Genomic DNA, 22010 nt, shown 5'->3' on the forward strand with positions numbered 1-22010 from the left:
TTTTCCCTCACTGTACGTATGGAGACAGATCTATAGTCCCTCCCCCCAATAGTCATTTTTGAAACGTATGAATGGACGGAGACGAATCCATAGACTCAGAGAGAGAATAAAAAATAACGGCTACTACTACTTAACTCAACCAGTAAACAGCATCCGGCCATATTTTTTAAAACCAGTTAAATAAAATCAAATGATTTACATCCCGCCATAATTTTATTATAAAAATACATTCTCAATCCACATTAATCATCCCTTGGTTCATTCATGCATCAAGGTTATGCTAATAGTGAAGTTTTAATTGAAGGTCGTGTACTGGCAAAAATGAAAGGAATCCATAACTGCCGGTGGGGAACAGAATCAACACCCTCCTCTTTACTGCTTTTGGTCTAATGATGCAGAGGGCCACACACACAGGAGTTTGCCGAGGTCAATGGATTAAAGAGAAGCGCTGAGGTCATAGACTTGGCTGTCTAAGAGTGTGTGGTGTGTGAGTGAGTGTGTGAGTGTGTGAGTGGTGAGTGTGTGAGTGTGTGAGTGTGTGAGTGTGTGAGTGAGTGAGTGAGTGAGTGAGTGAGTGAGTGAGTGAGTGAGTGAGTGAGTGAGTAAGAGTGAGTGAGTGAGTGAGTGAGTAAGAGTGAGTGAGTGAGTAAGAAAGAGTGAGTAAGAAAGAGTGAGTAAGAAAGAGTGAGTAAGAAAGAGTGAGTAAGAAAGAGTGAGTAAGAAAGAGTGAGTAAGAAAGAGTGAGTAAGAAAGAGTGAGTAAGAAAGAGTGAGTAAGAAAGAGTGAGTAAGAAAGAGTGAGTGAGTAAGAGTGAGTGAGTGAGAGTGTGAGAGTGTGAGAGAATGAGAGAGAGCGTGTGTATTGCCCACCTCTGTTCGTCCCCCTGGCTCATGTCGTGCAGGAGGACGTAGTATTTCAGTGTGTTGGGGATGAACCACTTGGGGTTGGTGTACTCTCCATTGTGCTGGATCCTGTGCTGCTCCTGAGACAGCTTGAGGAACTGCTCCACTGGTACAGGCTCACTGGACGACACCACCAACAGACCTGCAGGAGCACCAGTCAAGGAACCACAACCAGAGAGAAGTGGGGGAGAGAGAGCAGCAAAAGGAGAAGAGAATGAGTAGGGAGGGTGGGGAGAGAGGATGAAATTAGAGAAGGGGAAATAGCTGGAGATTGACAGAGGGACAAACTGAAAAATGAATGCCCTTTTAGTGTAAGAGCTGTTTGAAAAGACCATCTTTTGATTTGATATTGAGATACAAAAGCTGCATTTGACCTTTAAAGATAGCCTACGCACAAATCTCAGAACTATAGGCTCAACGCATTATCACTGACCCCTTGACTTTTCCCACATTTTGTTATGTTACAACCTGATTCTAAAATTGATTAAATCGTCCCCGTCCCCCTCAATCTACACACAATACCCAATAACAATAAAGCAAAAACAGTTTTTTGGACATTTTTGCAGAACTTAACTAGGACATTTACATAAGTATTCAGACCCTTTCAGTGTACCTTGCTGAAGCACCTTCAGCAGCGATTACAGCCTCGAGTCTTCTTGGTTATGACGCTACACACTTGGCACACCTGTATTTGGGGAGTTTCTACCATTCTTCTCTACAGATCCTCTCAAGCTCTGTCAGGTTGGATGGGGAGCATCGTGCACAGCTATTTTCAGGTCTCTCCGAAGATGTTAGATCAGGTTCAATTCCAGACTCTTCCTGGGCCACTCAAGGACATTCAGAGACTTGTCCAGAAGCCATTCCTGCATTGTATTGGCTGTGTGCTTAGGGTCGTTGTCCTGTTGGAAGTCTGAAGTCCTTAGCGCTCTGAAGCAGGATTTCATCAAGGATCTCCATACTTTGCTCCGCTCATCTTTCCCTCAATCCCGACTAGTCTCCTAGTCCCTGCCGCTGAAAAACATCCCCACAGCATGATGCTACCACCACCATGATTCTCTGTAGGGATGGTGCCAGGTTTCCTCCAGACATGACCCTTGGCATTCAGGCCAAAGAGTTCAATCTTGGTTTCATCAGACCAGAGAATCTTGTTTCTCATGGTCTGAGTCCTTTAAGAAAACTCCAAGCGAGCTGTCATGTGCCTTTTACTGAGGAGTGGCTTCTATCTGGCCACTCTACCATAAAGGTCTGATTGGTGGAGTGCTGCAGAGATGGTTGTCCTTCTCTCATCTCCACAGAGGAACTCCGGAGCTCTATCAGAGTGACCATCGAGTTCTTAGTCTCCTCCCTGACCAAGGCCCTTCTCCCCCAATTGCTCAGTTGGGCCAGGCAGCCAGCTCTAGGAAGAGTCTTGGCTGTTCCAAACTTCTTCCATTTAATAATGATGGAGGCCACTGTGTTCTTGGGGACCTTCAATGCTGCAGACACTTCCCCAGATCTGTCCGTCGACACAATCCTGTCTCGGAGCTCTACGGACAATTCCTTCGACCTCATGGCTTGGTTTTTGCTCTGACATGCACTGCAAACTGTGGGACCTTATATAGACAGGTGTGTGCCTTTCCAAATCATGTCCAATCAATTGAATTTACCACAGGTGTACTACAATAAAGTTGTAGAAACATCTCAAGGACGATCAATGGAAACAGGAAACACCTGAGCTCAATTTCGAGTCTCATAGCAAAGGGTCTAAATACTTATGTAAAAATGTCTAAAAACCTGTTTTCGCTTCGTCAGTATTGTGTAAATTGATGAGGATTTCTTTTAATTGAATCCATTTTAGAATAAGGCTGTAACGTAACAAAATGTGGAAAAGGGGAAGGGGTCTGAATACTTTCCGAATGCACTGTATATGATCACACTCGTAATATGTCATTTGTTGTAATAAAAAAATAAACATTCAGGTACTTAATTGTTACCTAAAAATGATTTGATTTATCATGATCATAGTGTTTATTGTAGTATGTTGAAGCAGAGAAGGATACAGGCGAGGTAGTGGTTGAGGAACTCATGGTCAGAGGCAGGCATGGACTGGAGGAAGCTCTCCCTGTACGCCTCAAACCAGGGAGTCGTGGCTGGAGAGAGGACAACAACAAAATGAGAGCAAGAACATCACTCTAACCTGACCTCCATGCAACACAACCCTGAGAGGGTGGAGCTGCACCGAGACCACCTGAAGTCTGACACCCAGGGGCGCTGCTGAGAGAGGTCTATACACACCCAGCTCAACCAGACAGGAGAGGCTGGGAAGTGACACATACACTGATTTCTGAAGGGTCTGATTGTGTAGCTGCAACAAATGATACTCAGGGAGAGAAATAAATGAATGATTAGCCAGATGAAAGAGAGGAAGGATTTTACCAGCAGTCAATACTTCTTTTATCCTAAATCCCATTGAGATGCAGAGAGCATCTTGCTGCTTATTGCAGACTATATTTGTCATCAAGAGATACACCCAGTATTGTCAGGCAGTAACATTGACAGGACAATGAGGATCAAAGCAAGTGTAGACACCTACGTATGAGAGTGAGGAAATAGTGTTGTCTGCATACTGACTCAGGTACTATCAGAACTCGTCCAATAAGAAGCTCTCGTGATCTTTAAAAGGTGTGCCCTAATGAATACATCCCGGTAATTCCACCATCTCTGGTTCTCTCCCTCTTCACATTCATCACAACACAACGACAGCAGGCTGTGTGTTTGGACTAGATCAACTGATAAGTGAACTGTACAGAGCTGCCGGTGTCTCGCTCCATGTGTGGAAGCAAAAACCGACAGACCCACGTATATTTTTGGACAGAGAACAGCTCTACGCGTCAGCTCTACAAAAATATAGGCCTAAATAAATAGCACAGCAAGAAGCAACAATCAAATCAAAAGAGACCATTGAATCTCAGATTCAATCTGACTATGGATGGAGAAACTTTAAACCAAGACTGCCAGTAAAACAATAATAATTTGGTTATATAGCAGTACATTTACTATAGTAGAACACAGGCACAACAGCACAATGAGGAAGATGAACCTATAAACCTCTGGGCACGGCTCCAGTCCATTTTCCAAAAGATTAGGCAGCAAGACATTTACATTAATCATTGTATGGCAGAGAAATCATGAGAAAGGGAATCTAAAACCACCAGAGGTCAGTCTAGTGTTGCACGGTATACACCAAAACTTCAGTACTTTTTCGATACGAGAACATGAAAAACGGTTTGGTACCAGAATTTCTGTTACTTTAGCTACATCTGTCAAATGTGTCTCACGTCATATACCAATTGAGAGGATCGAGTCTGTCTTGTAATTTGTCTGAATCTTTTCAAGGGGGCAGTAGCTTGCCAGGCTGCACTAATGCATACAGCGCAAGCTTTTGAAAAGCAAGCAAAAGATCATAGACCATAGTTCTAAAACGACAAAAAAAAACATTTTTACAAATGACATTTGCAATGTAACTGTTATTATTCTACTAAGTTTGAATTATTCTTGAGTGACAATGACATGAACATATATATTTTTTAAACCTTTATTTAACTAAGCAAGTCAGTTAAGAACAATTCTTATTTTCAATGACGGCCTAGGAACAGTGGGTTAACTGCCTTGTTCAGGGGCAGAACGACAGATTTTTACTTTGTCAGCTCGGGGATTTGATCTTGCAACTTTTCAGTTACAAGTCCAACGCTCTAAACACAAGGCTACCTGCCTATATTCAGCATGACATTCACGTGAGCATTATAATATGATTACACAAGCCAAAAATCATGTGAAATGCACTCACAAACTTGACAGCAATATATGTAGACCACTTTGCGTTAGTTTGGGCTTGCTACCAGTAGCCACTAGCCAGCCAGCAGCCCTGGGCAGAGAATTGCACCCTGGGAAGTGAAATGTACTATGCTGTGTAAATTCCATTGCATTTCTATTGCGTGTAGACTATTACAATATAGAAGCTTCAGAAAGTAGCTTCAAAGTGTTTGTTGTTTTGTAACTATTAATTTAATACATTAAAATATTTAGCTGTAATGAATCCTAGGTCTAAAGAATGTCCTTTGACCCAATATTATGGCCATAGATGAGAAAATGAACCCTGATATGTATCAAATTATATTTCAAAACAGTTTTTGTAAAATCATTTTGTATGCCCTGAGTCTCATATGTTTTTGCATAATTAACATTTTTGATATTCTTGTTATTTAATATGGTGCATGATCTCTTTTTTTTTTACTGAATATGGAATATATTCCATTTATTCTACTAGTTATCAACATATTGTTCAACGTTTCAAAAAAATTAAGCCGAGTGGTTATTCTGTGACTTCAGCTAATATGTTTTCTTTTTTTTGTTGCCATGGTATCATTCCAGTATCGTTTTGGTATTATGATACTAAACCAGATATCGAAGTATAAAATATGTAAAAAATAATGATCTGCATATCGTGACAACACCAGTTCCGTTTTTGAAAAATGTCGAGACAAAGGCCTAAATAAACATTCATTTGAAAAGTCAAAACAAGCATAACTCACACATAATTGTTAGTGTCCACTGTTCTGCACAATTCATTTAGTGCCATATACACTGCTCAAAAAAATAAAGGGAACACTAAAATAACACATCCTAGATCTGAATGAATGAAATAATCTTATTAAATACTTTTTTCTTTACATAGTTGAATGTGCTGACAACAAAATCACACAAAAATAATCAATGGAAATCCAATTTATCAACCCATGGAGGTCTGGATTTGGCGTCGCACTCAAAATTAAAGTGGAAAACCACACTACAGGCTGATCCAACTTTGATGTAATGTCCTTAAAACAAGTCAAAATGAGGCTCAGTAGTGTGTGTGGCCTCCATGTGCCTGTATGACCTCCCTACAACGCCTGGGCATGCTCCTGATGAGGTGGAGGATGGTCTCCTGAGGGATCTCCTCTCAGACCTGGACTAAAGCATCCGCCAACTCCTGGACAGTCTGTGGTGCAACGTGGCGTTGGTGGATGGAGCGAGACATGATGTCCCAGATGTGCTCAATTGGATTCAGGTCTGGGGAACGGGCGGGCCAGTCCATAGCATCAATGCCTTCCTCTTGCAGGAACTGCTGACACACTCCAGCCACATGAGGTCTAGCATTGTCTTGCATTAGGAGGAACCCAGGGCCAACCGCACCAGCATATGGTCTCACAAGGGGTCTGAGGATCTCATCTCGCTACCTAATGGCAGTCAGGCTACCTCTGGCGAGCACATGGAGGGCTGTGCGGCCCCCCCAAAGAAATGCCACCCCACGACTGACCCACCGCCAAACCAGTCATGCTGGAGGATGTCGCAGGCAGCAGAACATTCTCCACTGCGTCTCCAGACTCTGTCACGTCTGTCACATGTGCTCAGTGTGAACCTGCTTTCATCTGTGAAGAGCACAGGGCGCCAGTGGCGAATTTGCCAATCTTGGTGTTCTCTGGAAAATGCCAAACGTCCTGCAAGGTGTTTGGACTGTAAGAACAACCCCCACCTGTGGACGTCGGGCCCTCATACCACCCTCATGGAGTCCGTTTCTGACCGTTTGAGCAGACACATGCACATTTGTGGCCTGCTGGAGGTCATTTTGCAGGGCTCTGGCAGTGCTCGTCCTGCTCCTCCTTGCACAAAGGCGGAGGTAGCGGTCCTGCTGCTGGGTTGTTGCCCTCCTACGGCCTCCTCCACGTCTCCTGATGTACTGGCCTGTCTCCTGGTAGCGCCTACATGCTCTGGACACTACGCTGACAGACACAGCAAACCTTCTTGCCACAGCTCGCATTGATGTGCCATCCTGGATGAGCTGCACTACCTGAGCCACTTGTGTGGGTTGTAGACTCCGTCTCATGCTACCACTAGAGTGAAAGCACCGCCAACATTCAAAAGTGACCAAAACATCAGCCAGGAAGCATAGGAACTGAGAAGTGGTCTGTGGTCACCACATGCAGAACCACTCCTTTATTGGGGGTGTCTTGCTAATTGCCTATAATTTCCACCTGTTGTCTATTCCATTTGCACATCAGCATGTGAAATGTATTGTCAATCAGTGTTGCTTCCTAAGTGGACAGTTTGATTTCACAGAAGTGTGATTGACTTGGAGTTATATTGTGTTGTTTAAGTGTTCCCTTTATTTTTTTGAGCAGTGTATGTACTAAGGCAAATTAGCCAAACCTGAAATTAGTCATTGAATGATTGGTTGTTACTTTTATTAGCGTAGTTTGTACCATGTTTACAAACAAGCAAACCTTATGTCACCCATAATCATTTCCTATCCCTTACTTTTCAGAGAGGACCGCAGGTTAAAGCTGATTAAGAGAGAACAGAAGGACACAGGAGTTATATGCTACTAATGCTCATACATAGTATTTTAAACCTATTTGAAACCATTTCAAATACATTAGCTGTGCTTGATTGAGCTTGCCTGGCACAATGGAACCAATATACCAACCAAGGATAGGCCAGTTTAAATTATAAAAATGGAGGATGTTATGAGAGAAGGACAGTCTGAAACAGCTATGCTACGGAGAGAAAGAAGAACGGAGAGAGGGATAGCTGTAAACGGAAAGAAGAGAGGGGGAGAGGTAGGGCCACCCCCTACATAGATATTGTGAGGTTATGTCGGGTGAGGCGAGAGTACAGGTACCTGTATAATGCTTGGAGGTGCTGAGTTCCGTTAGTGTGTCCCTCCAGTCACTGTACCAGGGGACGCTAGCTTTAACAGAGCAATCTGACGGGGGGAGAGAGAGTCAGTGACTAGCGTTAGCAACATCCCATTACCTGTACAAGATCTCCCACTGATGTTTACCATTCATAGCTCATCCACAGTACCAATATCATAGATAGTATACATCACATTGTAGATACCACATTGTAGCTAGTTGACCACTGTAGGGAAAACCAGGGAAGAACAGCAGTATATGAGACTGTGCTGCTGGAGAGGGTCATTCTCACAACCATGGCTTCCACTTTGACCTACAAATGTGACCTATAGATAGCTTGGAAAAAAGGTTAGCCCAAATCATAAGCTTAGCTTCCAGTTTAGCTTTCAACAAAACAGTGACGACATAATATACAATTTCTATGCTCCATTCATAGGTCAAAGGGAGAAATAGGAGAGCCATAGTTGGGTTAACTTAACTGTAGGTTAGGGTTAGAGGAGGCTGTTTGATCCAAGCAAGGTCCACTAACAGTATGGGAGCAATAGAGTGGATTGGAGAGGTTTGTGGATGTGGACCAGCAGGGGGAAACACACGCTTGATAGTCACCACAAAGTTGCTGCACTGCTACCCAAAGGTCATTCCTTGTGAAAATGGAACAGGAATCTCCATTAACTTTCCAGAAATTTCTCCAGGCTGTACTCATATAACGAACCAGGTTTTCATCCAACATTTTTGTGAGCAAAGTACATGCTGGATAAAAACAAATGTTTTTTAAAACATTACGACATCCCTGATGGAAACAGCAAATGTTGTTGTTAAACTTTACAAATGTCCACAAAACAAAATACGCTAGACAAGGTGGGATCTTTTCTTGTTGGTAAAATTAATTATGCAAGAAATCGAGTTGTTAACTCTTACGTGCAAATATTGAATATAACAACCATCATATCAAAGTAAACATGGAGTCACGCGATGACATGTGTGGCTCTCAAACTACGACTCGGAAAAGCATGCAGTTTATTAGGCTACAGATGAAATAAGCTATGATGAACTTCACAGGCTGGTGAAAGTGCAAGGTGATGAGCTTGATGTTCCTTTCTAATAAATATCAAGGGTCTTATTCTGGTGATATGATGATCAATGCTTGGCTGCCAATTGACAATTAAAAATAATTTAACTCCTTTGTCCATAATATCATCATGTAGGCTATACCCACACTGTATCTGCGAGCTGTTGGCTTGAACGCACGTGCCTATTCCAGAGTTGGCATATGTGTTAAAACCATCAGTAGATTTGAAAATTAGATGGAAACCCACTTAACTTGTTCTGGTTTTTTTCTCGATACATGGGAATTTAACTACAAAAGTTATTTTTATGTGCACTGTCACCTCACACAGCCTTTTATCTGCAACAAGTCAATTTGATGGAAACACATACCTGGTGGGAAAATATGCATATTGTTTTTATGCAGATTTGTGAATATCCGCATGAAAATCTGTCACCAATTGGATGGAAACCAAGCTATACACACAGAAAAATAATATGTCCTGCAAAAAGCATTTCTCTGAGCTAAATGTCAGGTAACTAAAAGTGTTTAGGGATATTTCTGTTCCACTGTCAAACGGCCTGACCTGTAACGTTGTAGGTTAGAGGTTGAAGTAGGCTCTTACCCAAGGGTCGTCCAGGTCAATAAAAGAGAACATAAAACGAGAGAAGTTCATAAATTACAAAATGAGCAAAAGAAAAGAATAAGCAAATCACTCCCATATTGCAATATGTTTGCTGTTATTGTCCGTCTGGATTTTTTTTAAATAAATCCCTCCAGTCATGCCTCTCGAGTGTCTGCTGCCATCTGCAGGACAGTCTATGAAACTACAGGACAAGTCTCACGTTCATCACCAATAAACACTACATTCCTACAACTCATTAAACACTCCATCCTTTATCCATGTCACGCTCATCCCCTTCTTTCTCTGTCCAAATTACTCACCACTAATATTAAGGTCATAGTCTCCGGCGGTGATGACATTGGCCACACCCCCCTCTGCTGGTTGGCACGCCGACACCACCTCGCTGAGCAGCCGTCGCTGGGCGGGGCCATGGACGCCGGAGGTGGGAACAGACGGGCGTGTCACCACGTTGTTGACACTGATGCGAAGGTTCTTCACCACCTGCACCTGGTTGTTAGGGTCCCTCATGTGACCTATTGAGAGACCCGTATGGGACAAGATTAGGCTACATACGCACAATCATACATCATATGTCTTTGAGCTGGACATGAGAAAATATAGGCTATTCAGATGTTACCAATAAACCACATGAGAGCGTTGATTGAAGTGTGCATCTCCTTTTTCCTTTCAGATACACAGACAGTCAAAGGAAGAAAATAATTCAAAATTTTAACGAAAGTGGGGGATGATACTAAACGTGTGAAGAGACGTGGACGTGAGACTAAATTAAGGTCGTACAAAACACCCAACTACTTTTGACTACTGCATGAAGGCTCCACAGAAACAGCGTCCTTACAACTTCATGCAGTAAGAACATTATCATGAAGCAGCATGTTTGGACAGCCCGGACATCAAAGCATACACTCACATTCAAACGGTCATGTAGCCTAACTCTTATGGCACTTCTCATTTTTTACATAGAGAAGAGAAGGGTTGTGTCCCCCTCTAAGTCTGTCTGGCCTGTCAACAATTTGGAAACATTCCTACAGAAATTAGATTACATTTGACTGAAAAGCAGGGACACACATACAGAGAATTTGCTTTTCAGTGGTGTGTAAGAAATTTGTGAGAATGCCACAACCCGTTTGCGGGAGTAACATCACTAATTCGAGGAATTTCCCCCAGAATACACACATCAACACCAGCTCAGCAGCTTCTAAATTGTTAGTCTATTGTTGTTCTACAGGTAGCTGTGACAACTGTGCTGTAATGTAGGGCTGACTGACCCTCTGGGGAGACAGGTGCAGGAGGACAATAGGAAACCCCTAGTCCAACTCCTCTTCTCTTGAGCAGAATATGTAAGCTATGCATTCCACAAATCTAATGTAAATGGTGTCTTGTGTCTCGATGAGAGGCGGTTATTTTTATTTATTTATTATTTTACCTATGGGCAGTGCCTTAGACCACTGCGCCACTCGGGAAGCCCGATAGGGGTAATTATAAGACAACCAGGGTTATTACAGGTCAGTGAATGTAATGGATGTGATTTTATCATAGCCTGATGATTAAAACCCAGTCTTGTTTATTCCAAAACATAGTTTTCCAATTTCACATGAGCCATAGCAAAAACAAACATGGTAGCTATGGATGTGGTTGCTAGGCCTTTGTAGCAAGACTATACGGTAGCTATGGATATCGGTTGGAAACTACATAGCTAACTAGCTAGCTAGCTTGCATTAAGACTAAGGTAGCCAGGACATTTCATTGTCAGACCATGAGTAACCTGGCATTGTAAATGCCAGTGGTAAACTAGCACTAAGCCGAATTACTAATACAAGTACAGTTGAAGTCGGAAGTTTACATACACCTTAGCCAAATACATTTGAACTCAGTTTCACAATTCCTGACATATAATCCAAGTAAAAATGCCCTGTCTTAGGTCAGTTAGGATCACCACTTTATTTTAAGAATGTGAAACGTCAGAATAATAGTAGAGAGAATGATTTACTTCTTTCATCACATTACCAGTGGGTCAGAAGTTTACATACACTCAATTAGTATTTGGTAGCATTGCCTTTAAATTGTTTAACTTGGGTCAAACGTTTCGGGTAACCTTCCACAAGCTTCCCACAATAAATTGGGTGAATTTTGGCCCATTCCTCCTGACAGAGCAGGTGAAACTGAGTGAGGTTTGTAGGCTTCCTTGCTCGCACACGCTTTTTCAGTTCTGCCCACACATTTTCTATAGGATTGAGGTCAGGGCTTTGTGGTGGCCACTCCAATAACTTGACTTTGTTGTCCTTAAGCCATTTTGCCACAACTTGGAAGTATGCTTGGGGTCATTGTCCATTTGGAAGACCCATTTGCAACCAAGCTTTAACTTCCTGACTGATGTCTTGAGATGTTGCATCAATATATCCACATAATTTCTCCTCATGATGCCATATATTTTGGGAAGTGCACCAGTCTCTCCTGCAGCAAAGCACCCCCACAACATGATGCTGCCACCCCCGTGCTTCACGGTTGGGATGGTGCTCGTCGGCATGCAAGCCTCCCTCTTTTTCCTCCAACCATAACGATGGTCTTTATGGCCAAACAGTTCTATATTTGTTTCATCAGACCTGAGGACATTTCTCCAAAAAGTACGATCTTTGTCCCCATGTGCAGTTGCAAACCGTAGTCTGACTTTTTTATGGTGGTTTTGGAGCAGTGGCTCCTTCCTTGCTGAGCGGCCTTTCAGGTTATGTCGATATAGGACTCGTTTTACTGTGGATATAGATACTTTTGTACCTATTTCCTACAGAATCTTCATAAGGTCCTTTGCTGTTGTTCTGGGATTGATTTGCACTTTTTGCACCAAAGTATGTTCATCTCTAGGAGACAGAACGCGTCTCCTTCCTGAGCGGGATGACGGCTGCCTGGTCCCATGGTGTTTATAGTTGCGTACTATTGTTTGTACAGATGAACGTGGTACCTTCAGGCGTTTGGAAATTGCTCCCAAAGATGAACCAGACTTTTGGTCTACAATTGTTTTTCTGAGGTCTTGGCTGATTTATTTTGATTTTCCCATGATGGCAAGCAAAGAGGCACTGAGTTTGAAGGAAGGCCTTGAAATACATCCATTGGTACACCTTCAATTGACTCAAATTGTCAATTAGCCTATCAGAAGCTTCTAAAGCCATGACATAATTTTCTGGAATTGTCCAAGCTGTTTAAAGGCACAGTCAACTTAGTGTATGTAAACTTTTGACCCACTGGAATTGTGACACAGTGAATTATCAGTGAAAATCTGTCTAAACAATTGTTGGAAAAATTACTTGTGTCATGCACAAAGTAGATGTCCTAACCGACTTGCCAAAACTATAGTTTGTTAACAATAAATTTGTGGAGTGGTTGAAAAACGTTTTAATGACTCCAATCTAAGTATGTAAACTTCCGACTTCAACTGTAGCTGCTTAATCCAAGTTCAACTGAATGGCCATCTCTGTCTCAGACTCCATCTTCCTCCTGTTAGCCAGCTTTTTAGCGTATACTATGTCAAATATGGTCGGGCGTTGTTCAGTCAGTGACACTGTCCCACAAGATGACTGGCTGTTAGCTGGCTAAGTACCTTTGAAATTGGCTAAGATAGAAAGCAGACAGTCTACTTTGAAGTTGCAGCTAAACAACTTAGTATGACAGGCGAAGTTTAACTCCCACGTCCCTGCCAGCCCCACTTAACGTTAGTCTAGCTGGGCCTCTTCCCAGCCCTTTGACACCAGAAAGCCTAATTTGCTAACGGCATTAGCTGCAAAGACACCCAAGACGGTTGCAGACGTACGACAATGGCGGACATATCGTGTCCTATCGGGTGACACATTGAAGAAACAAGACAAAGGCCTCTGTTTCAGCACCACATCTGCTACTGGTTAACCATTCCTGTCACTTGACTTGACTGTCAAAGTGACGGCAGTAGCTGTGGAGTGTAGCTAGCTAGTTAGTGTTGCTAACGTTAGCACGCTTAGCTGGCTAGGATAACATGTTACGTTAATGATAAGTAGCTAGCTAACAACTGTGGACATCAAACACACAAATGTCGCAAAAGCTTGATTTTAGATTCCCCTTGTGTAGTGTGGAAGTTCTAGCATGAAAACTTCAAGTTGTTGTGTATCAAAGCCCTCACCTTCGGAGGTTAACCGGCAGAAAGGTCTTAACAGCTCCGAGAAATTAAGGTTGTTTTTACGAGTCACTTTTTCCGCATCTTCGCTGCACAGGACAGCCACCATCGGAACAAACGAGTCCTGGATGAACTCCTGCACAGACTGTACGCACTGAGCCATTGTGGTCTGCTTGAGAGGCCCAGACTACGAAATTATATTTCTCTCTGGATTTAGATAGTGAAAAGCTATCCACTTCTGAGTTGAAAACAACTCCCCTACTGACAGTGCAAGGCAGCCATGTTGAATTCTACAGTTGCCTGATTCGCTTCGGTCGTGACTAGTTACCACAGCCACAAAGTCATAAACTCCGCCTATTTTTTAAATGTCTCTTCGTTATTTAACAAACTACTAACATTATGCGTAACTCTAACCTTAAATTAAGACAAAAATAAATACAATTAAATGCATTTTTACGATATAGCCAAATGTGACTTTGTGTCTATGCTATTTAGTGGAAACCATTCGCTTCCTGGAAATATGCAATTGCAGTCCGCAATTCAGGGCGTTCCTGCATCTGCAGGAACCCCTCTTTATACTTATATTGGTAAACGTTTAAACTACAATAGGCGAGAGATAGGGGCGCAGCTGTACAGTAGGTACCAGTTGGATGCCAATCGCCGATAAACCCCACAAAAGAAGAAGCGAGGGCTACAACAGTAGACAGTGTCCTTCACCCAGTTTGTCGGGTACTGTTTTAATGGGTGTGATTCTGATTCATGCCTATGGGGACTGATACATGTCAAAATTAAGCCTAGTGAGGCTACTGATACCTCTCACCAAGTCACCTAACATCTCCCTAGCCCATAAGATACCACCATGAATTAACGGAGACAAGTTTTTTAGAAGGCATCAAACTGCTGACACGTTCATGTCACATGACACGTACACCAGTGGAGGCTGCTGAGGGGAGGATGGCTCATAATAATGGCTGGAATGGAGCAAATGGAATTTCATCAAACACATGGAAACCACGTGTTTGATGTATTTGATACCATTCCACTTATTCCACTCCAGCCATCCTCCCTAATTTTATTTCTTTATTTTATTTCACCTTTATTTAACCAGGTAGGCCAGTTGAGAACAAGTTCTCATTTACAACAGTGACCTGGCCAAGATAAAGCAAAGGAGTGTGACAAAAACAACCACACAGAGTTACACATGGGATAAACAAACGTACAGTCAATAACACAATAGAAAAATCCATGTACAGTGTGTTGTGTCTTTGGCTATGCCGGATTAAGTGATATGACATGCTATTCTATAAAATCCTTTCTCTGTAATTAATATTACCTGATTAAGCTAATCATGTAAATGTAATTAACTAGAAAGTCGGGGCACCACGAAAGAATGTTTATAGAGCTGTTATCTTCCGAATAAACTCTTAAAGACCTAGTAATATTTTACATCAATAGCAGTCAATATTAATCCTCACCTTATTTCAGTCTCATATGAAAGTTGTAAATTCTTGGTTATCTTCACGAACCCTGGCTAACAAGTTGAATCAGCAATGCAAAATTGGGTTTAATTATTTATTTACCAAATACCTAACTAATCACACAGAATTACATATACACATAATACAAATTATGTCATACTGGTGGACGGAACCTGTCCCTGGTGGACGGAACCTGAATGAGGCTTGTTACACAAAGAGAGAGGGTTGGGCTTGAATGAAAGAGCGGGAAGACTGAGGAACAAAGGGAGAAGCTGTGCTATCGTAAATACAGTATCTTATGCATTCTAAATTACCGCCCATTTGGAAAAGGAAAATGCAATAAATATTTACTCTGAGCTGCGCTTCGGTAAGTTGGTCGTAGATGCTGGCCGTGTTGGCCAACAGAGATCTTCCTGTCCTTGGAAGAATATCTCTGGTGGTAAATTGGATACGTTGTAGTATCTTCGTTGCGTGTTAGACTGGATACGTCGTCCGTCCTTTCCTAGCCACGTTTACAGTGGCCGCTGCAAACTCAACGGCTATGAGGTATCACTTCTGTAGTGAATAAGAGTTCAAAGTTCATACCATTCACAACCAAAGCTCACGCTGAGGTTGGCTTAGTTCTGTAATTGACATGTTAGTCCTTTTTAACGCAGAGGCTGCAGACCTCACGTACCCGGAACAGGAGGTTACATTTTTGTCAAGGGCTTATATAGTGGAGGGGGAGAAGGGTGTGTTTCATAGTTTATAACCCATGTCTCTTCACAGGGGCGGGCCACTGATTGAGCAGGCTCTAACCTTATGAAAACCCAATTCTCTCATTTGGAAGCTAAAATTACATTTAATCTTATCATAAATTGTTTCATATTCAAACATTTAATTTGCACAACAATTCCATGTGAATCTGATAACTAGAGGGTGTATACTTTCCCAGATACAGTTTATGTTGTCCTGTCATCAGTCATAATGTCTCAGATGACAACCGAACAGACATTATATACATTAAGTACCAACGCATATTTTCAACTGGTTCTATTACCGAAATATGGTTCCTTTCACCCACTTGTTTGATGTTCCCAGACTCTCTATGTTTAACAAAGGCTATTCAAGAGTCCTTCAGAGAGCGAGGGAAGGGAGAAAGGTATTTATGGGGGGGTGATAAACCTTACCCACAGGCCAACATCATGACAAGTGTGTGCAAATGTAGTAAGATTAAGGAGGTAAGGCAATAAGTAGGCCATAGTAGCGAAATAATTACAATTTAGCATTAACACTGTAGTGATAAATGTGCAGATGATAATGTGCAAGTAGAGATACTGGGGTGAAAAAGAGCAAAAAAACAAATAAAAAATATGGGGATGAGGTAGTTGGGTGTGCTATTTACAGATGGGCTGTATACAGGTACAGTGATCGGTAAGCTGCTCTGACAGCTGATGCTTAAAGTTAGAGAGGGAGATATAAGTCTCCAGCTTCAGTGATTTTTGCAATTCGTTCTAGTCATTGGCAGCAGAGAACTGGAAGAAAAGGCGGCCAAAGGAGGTGTTGGCTTTGGTGATGACCAGTGAAATATACCTGCTGGAGCATGTGCTACAGGTGGGTGTTTCTATGGTGACCAGTGATCTGAGATAAGGCGGGGCTTTACCTAGCAAAGACTTATAGACGACCTGGAGCCAGTGGGTTTGGCGACGAATATGTAGCGAGGGCCAGCCAACGAGAGCATATAGGTTGTAGTGGTGGGTAGTATATGGGGCTTTGGTGACAAAACAGATGGCACTGTGATAGACTACATCCAAGTTGCTGAGTAGAGTGTCGGAGGCTATTTTGTAAATTACATTGCCGAAGTCAAGGATCAGTAGGAGTCAGTTTTACGAGGGTATATTTGGCAGCATGAGTGAAGGAGGCTTTGTTGTGAAATAGGAAGCCGATTCTACATTTAATTTTTGATTGGAGATGTTTATGTGAGTCTGGAATGAGAGTTTACAGTCTAACCAGACACCTAGATATTTGTAGTTGTCCACATATTCTAAGTCAGAGCCGTCCAGAGTAGTGATGCTAGTCGGGCAGTAGGTGTGGGCAGCAATCGGTTGAAGAGCATGCACTTAGTTTTACCAGCATTTAACCCTGTGCCACCCCCATAGAGACTGCCAGAGGTCCAGACAACAGGCCCTCCGATTTGACACACTGAACTCTATCTGAGAAGTAGTTGGCGAACCAGGCGAGGCAGTCATTTGAGTCTGCCGATAAGAATGCGGTGATTGACAGAGTCGAAAGCCTTGGCCAGGTTGATGAAGACGGGTGCACAGTACTGTCTTTTATCGATGGCGGTTATGATATCGTTTAGGACCTTGAGCGTGGCTGAGGTGCACCCATGACCAGCTCGGAAACCAGATTGCATAGTGGAGAAGGTAAGGTGAGATTCGAAATGGTCGGTGATCTGTTTGTTAACATGGCTTTCGAGGACTTTAGAAAGGCAGGGCAGGATGGATATAGGTCTATAACAGTTTGGGTCTAGAGTTTCTCCCCTTTTGAAGAGGGAGATGACCGCGGAAGCTTTACAATCTTTGGGGATCTCAGACGATACAAAAGAGAGGTTGAACAGGCTAGAAATAGGGGTTGCAACTATTTTGGCAGATAATTTTAGAAAGAGAGAGTCCAGATTGTCTAGCCCAGCTGATTTGTAGGGATCCAGATTGTGCAGTTCTTTCAGAAAATCAGCTATCTGGATTTGGGTGAAGGAGATGCGGGGGGGGGGGGGGGTTGGCCGGGGTAAGAGTAGCCAGGTGGAAAGCGTTGCCAGTCGTAGAAAAATGCTTATTGAAATTCTTGATTATCGTAGATTTATCGGTGGTGAAAGTGTTTCCTAGCCTCAGTGCAGTGGGCAGCTGGGAGGAGGTGCTCTTATTCTCCATAGACTTTACAGTGTCCCAAAACTTTTTGGAATTAGTGCTACAGGATGCAAATTTCTGTTTGAAAAAGCTAGCCTTAACATTCCTAACCGACTGTGTATATTGGTTTCTGACTTCCCTGAAAAGTTGCATATCGCAGGGTCTGTTCGATGCTAATGCAGTACAGCACAGGATGTTTTTGTGCTGGTCAAGGGCAGTCACGTCTTGAGTGAACCAAGGGCTATATCTGTTTTTAGTTCTACATTTTTTGAATGGGGCATGCTTATTTAAGATGGTGAGGAAAGCACTTTTAAAGAACAACCAGGCATCCTCTATTGACGGGATGAGGTCAATATCCTTCCAGGATACTCGGGTGTTTTAGGGAGCGTTAGACAGTGATGAGGGGTGGTCGTTTGACCGCGGACCCTTTATGGACGCAGGCAATGAGGCAGTGATCACTGAGATCCTGGTTGAAGACAGCAGAGGTGTATTTAGAGGGCTAGTTGGTCAGGATGATATATATGAGGGTCCCCATGTTTACAGATTTAGGGTTGTACCTGGTAGGTTCCTTGATAATTTGTGTGAGATTGAGGGCATCTAGCTTAGATTGTAGGACAGCCGGGGTGTTAAGCATATCCCAGTTTAGGTCACCTAACAGTACAAACTCTGAAGATAGATGGAGGCAATCAATTCACATATGGTGTCCAGGGCACAGCTGGGGACTGATGGGGGTATGTAACAAGCAGCAACAGTGAGAGTCTTATTTCTGGAAAGGTGGATTTTTAAAAGTAGAAGCTTGCACTGTTTGGGCACAGACCTGGATAGTGTGACAGAACTCTGCAGGCTATCTCTGTAGTAGATTACAACTCCGCCCCCTTTGGCAGTTCTATCTTGTCGGAAAATGTTGTAGTTGGAAATTTCTGAATTTTTGGTGGCCTTCCTAAGACAGGATTCAGACACAGCTAGGACATCAGGGTTGGCGGAGTGTACTAAAGTAGTGAATAAAACAAACTTAGGAGGAGGCTTCTGATGTTAACATGCATGAAACCAAGGATTTTACGATTACAGAAGTCAACAAATGAGAGCACCTGGGGAATAGGTGTAGTGCTGGGGGCTACAGGGCCTGGGTTAACCTCTACATCACCAGAGGAACAGAGGAGGAGTAGGATAAGGGTACGGCTAAAGGATATAAGAACTGGTCGTCTAGTGTGTTGGGAACAGAGACTAAAAGGAGCAGATTTCTGGGCGCGGAAGAATAGATTCAAGGCATAATGTACAGACAAGGGTATGGTAGGATGTGAGTACAGTGGAGGTAAACCTAGGCATTGAGTGACGATGAGAGTGGTTGTGTCTCTAGAGGCACCAGTTAAGTCAGGCGAGGTCTCCGCATGTGTGGGGGGTGGGACAAAAGAGCTATCTAAGGCGTGTTGAGCAGGACTGGGGGCTCTACAGTGAAATAAAACAATAATAACTAACCATAACAGCAGTAGTCAAGGCATATTGACATTAGGGAGAGGCATGTGTAGCCGAGTGATCATAGGGTCCAATGAGCAGCGATAGATTAGTCAGGGAGCTGTTCGGTAGTCGCTACTCCGCTAGGCGAGCGGGAGACACGGCGTTCAGAAAGCTAGCGGGCCGGGGCAAGCAGATGGGTCTTTGGCAACATCGCAATGGAAAATCCTGTTAAAACCACATCGATTACGTGGCAGACCAGTCTTGATGGCCGTGTCGGCCATAAAGTGTCCAGGCCAATTGTCAAAAGAGGTATTGTAGCCCAAGAATTAGCTGGTATACCTCTTCGGCTAGTCGGGAGATGGGCCTAGCTCGAGGCTAGCTCAAGGCTAACTGGTGCTTGCTTCAGGACAGAGGCATTAGCCAGCAATAGCCCCTCGGTTGCAGCTAGCTAGCTGCGATGATCCGGTGTAATGGTCCAGAGCTTGCGGCAGGAATCCGGTGATGTGGTAGAGAAAAGCAGTCCGATATGCTCTGGGTTGATATCACGCTGTGCAGACTGGCAGGTATTGACCGAGCTAACGCTGGCTGGTGTCCGAGCTAACGGTGAAGACCGCTAGCAGTGGCTAAGTGACTACTAGCTAGTAGCTAGTTAGCTGGCTAGCTTCTGATGGGGGTTCCAGTTATAAAGTATAAAAATAGCAGATCCGTACCACCTTGGGTGAAGCGGGTTGCAGGAAAGTATATTTAGTTCGTAGATGGAAAGTGAGATTAAAATACATACGAAAAAAAACCGAAGAAACCGACTATTTACACGGGACAAGACAAACACACGTCCGACTGCTACACTATCTTGGGTCCTATCTCAATTGAGGTGCCACCAACCTCCTGTGACATACATGTCATGTAGACGTAGTGTCACATTGTGGACACGTGACACTGACATGTCAAGTGTCAGTTTGCGTGTACGTTTATTATGAAAGATCTCACCATGAATGCCTTAAAAATGTCTATATGACTTCTATGTGTACATCAATGTTTTGTATGAGACCACCTAAAGCGAGACAGATTCAAGCCCAAGACCGGAGCAAATCGAGTCTGAGTCAAGACAAAGACCAGAGGGGGGCGAGACTGAGTCATGACCAAGACCGGGAAGGGGACAAGGGGTCTCCGGGAGGGGACAAGGGGTCCGATACCGAGCCAAGACCTTCACAAGAAAAATGTGAGTCCAATTCAAGACCATGATTATAATTTTGTCAAATCGCCACCGTAATAAGAGTGAAAAATGTCCAGTATTTCTGTGTTCATATTTCAGAAGAACATATGGATTCTTTAGAGATTCAGAATGGTGAAAAATGTATGCTGAGGTCAAATATACCCATTCCACAAATTATTACCTACCCAAACACAGTGGGGAACAATGAGGGCCTTCTACGCCTTCAAATTGTATTTGTCACATGCGCCATATACAACAGGTGTGGACCTTACCGTGAAATGCTTACTTACAAGCCCTTAACCAACAATGCAATTCAAGAAATGGAGTTAATCAAATATTTACTAAATAAACTAAAGTAAAAAAAATCTAATCAATCACAAGCTAGCACAAGAAATATACATAAGAATAATGAAACAATATACAGGGGGTACCGGGTCTATATGCGGGGGTACCTGTTAATCAATCAATCAAATGTATTTATAAAGCCCTTCTTACATCAGCTGATATCTCAAAGTGCTGTACAGAAACCCAGCCTAAAACCCCAAACAGCAAGCAATGCAGGTGTAGAAGCACGGTGGCTCGGAAAAACTTCCTAGAAAGGCCAGAAACTAGGAAGAAACCTAACCTTAATTGAGGTAATTTGTAAAGTGACTATGCATAGATAATAAACAGCGAGTAGCAGCAGTGTAAAAGCCATTTGATATGTTTAGTTGTTCAGCAATCTTATGGCTTGGGGGTAGATGCTGTTAAGGAGTCTTTTGGTCCTAGACTTGGCGCTCCGGTACCGCTTGCCGTGCGGTAATAGAGAGAACAGTCTATGACTTGGGTGACTGGAGTCTTTGACAATTTTTTGGGCCTTTCTCTGACACCGCCTAGTATATAAGTCCTGGATGTCAGGAAGCTTGGCCCTAGTGATGTGCTGGGCCGTACGCACTACCCTTTGTAGCGCCTTCCGGTCTGATGCTGAGCAGTTGCCATACCAGGCGGTAATGCAACCAGTCAGGATGATCTCAATGGTGCAGCTGTAGAACTTTTTGAGGATCTGGGGTCCCATGCCAAATCTTTTCAATCTCCTGAGGGGAAAAGGTGTTGTCGTGCCCTCTTCACAACTGTCTTGGTGTGTTTGGACCGTGATAGTTTGTTGGTGATGTGTGACACCAAGGAACTTGAAACTCTCGACCCGCTCCACTTCAGTCCCGTCGATGTTAATGAGGGCCTGTTTGGCTCTCCTTTTCCTATAGTCCACGATCAGCTCCTTTGTCTTGCTCACATTGAGAGAGAGATTGTTGTCCTGGCGTCTCCCTATAGGCTTCAGAGAAGGGCTAAGGATTAATAAAATAATAATAATTATTATATTATTCTTTTCAATTATGTTCTGATTTAATCTCTTCAGTTTTTGTTTTCTTTCCATCGATCCTATACAGTGGTGTAGTGGTACCTGGAGAAGTGGGTATACTCCAATTTTGCCAAAGATATCCCAAAATGACCTGCCCAGCGAAAGAAAGGCAAACGGTTTGAAAAATCCTATGATTTCCTTT

At 43.1% G+C, this 22010-nt stretch overlaps 1 protein-coding gene across 3 annotated transcripts in view; it reads right to left on the minus strand.

Moving 5' to 3' along the window:
• The window catches only part of LOC106560384 (trafficking protein particle complex subunit 8), a 98410-nt gene extending 84655 nt beyond the window's left edge, over positions 1-13755 (minus strand). For 2 of the 3 annotated variants that reach the window (XM_014123258.2, XM_014123256.2), the window contains exons 1-5: positions 13448-13754; positions 9606-9818; positions 7600-7683; positions 2942-3031; positions 870-1044 (exon numbers count right to left, since the gene is read on the minus strand). In XM_014123258.2, the coding sequence (XP_013978733.2) occupies positions 870-1044; positions 2942-3031; positions 7600-7683; positions 9606-9818; positions 13448-13604 (719 nt within the window). In that variant the 5' untranslated portion in view covers positions 13605-13754. Of the gene's footprint in view, positions 1-869; positions 1045-2941; positions 3032-7599; positions 7684-9605; positions 9819-13447 lie in introns of all 3 variants that reach the window. The other variant, XM_045687751.1, reaches the window with a different exon arrangement.
• Positions 13756-22010: the final 8255 nt, after the last annotated feature.

This window comes from Salmo salar, chromosome ssa10 (genome assembly GCF_905237065.1).
Source record: "Salmo salar chromosome ssa10, Ssal_v3.1, whole genome shotgun sequence".
In the NCBI taxonomy this organism is placed as follows: domain Eukaryota; kingdom Metazoa; phylum Chordata; class Actinopteri; order Salmoniformes; family Salmonidae; genus Salmo; species Salmo salar.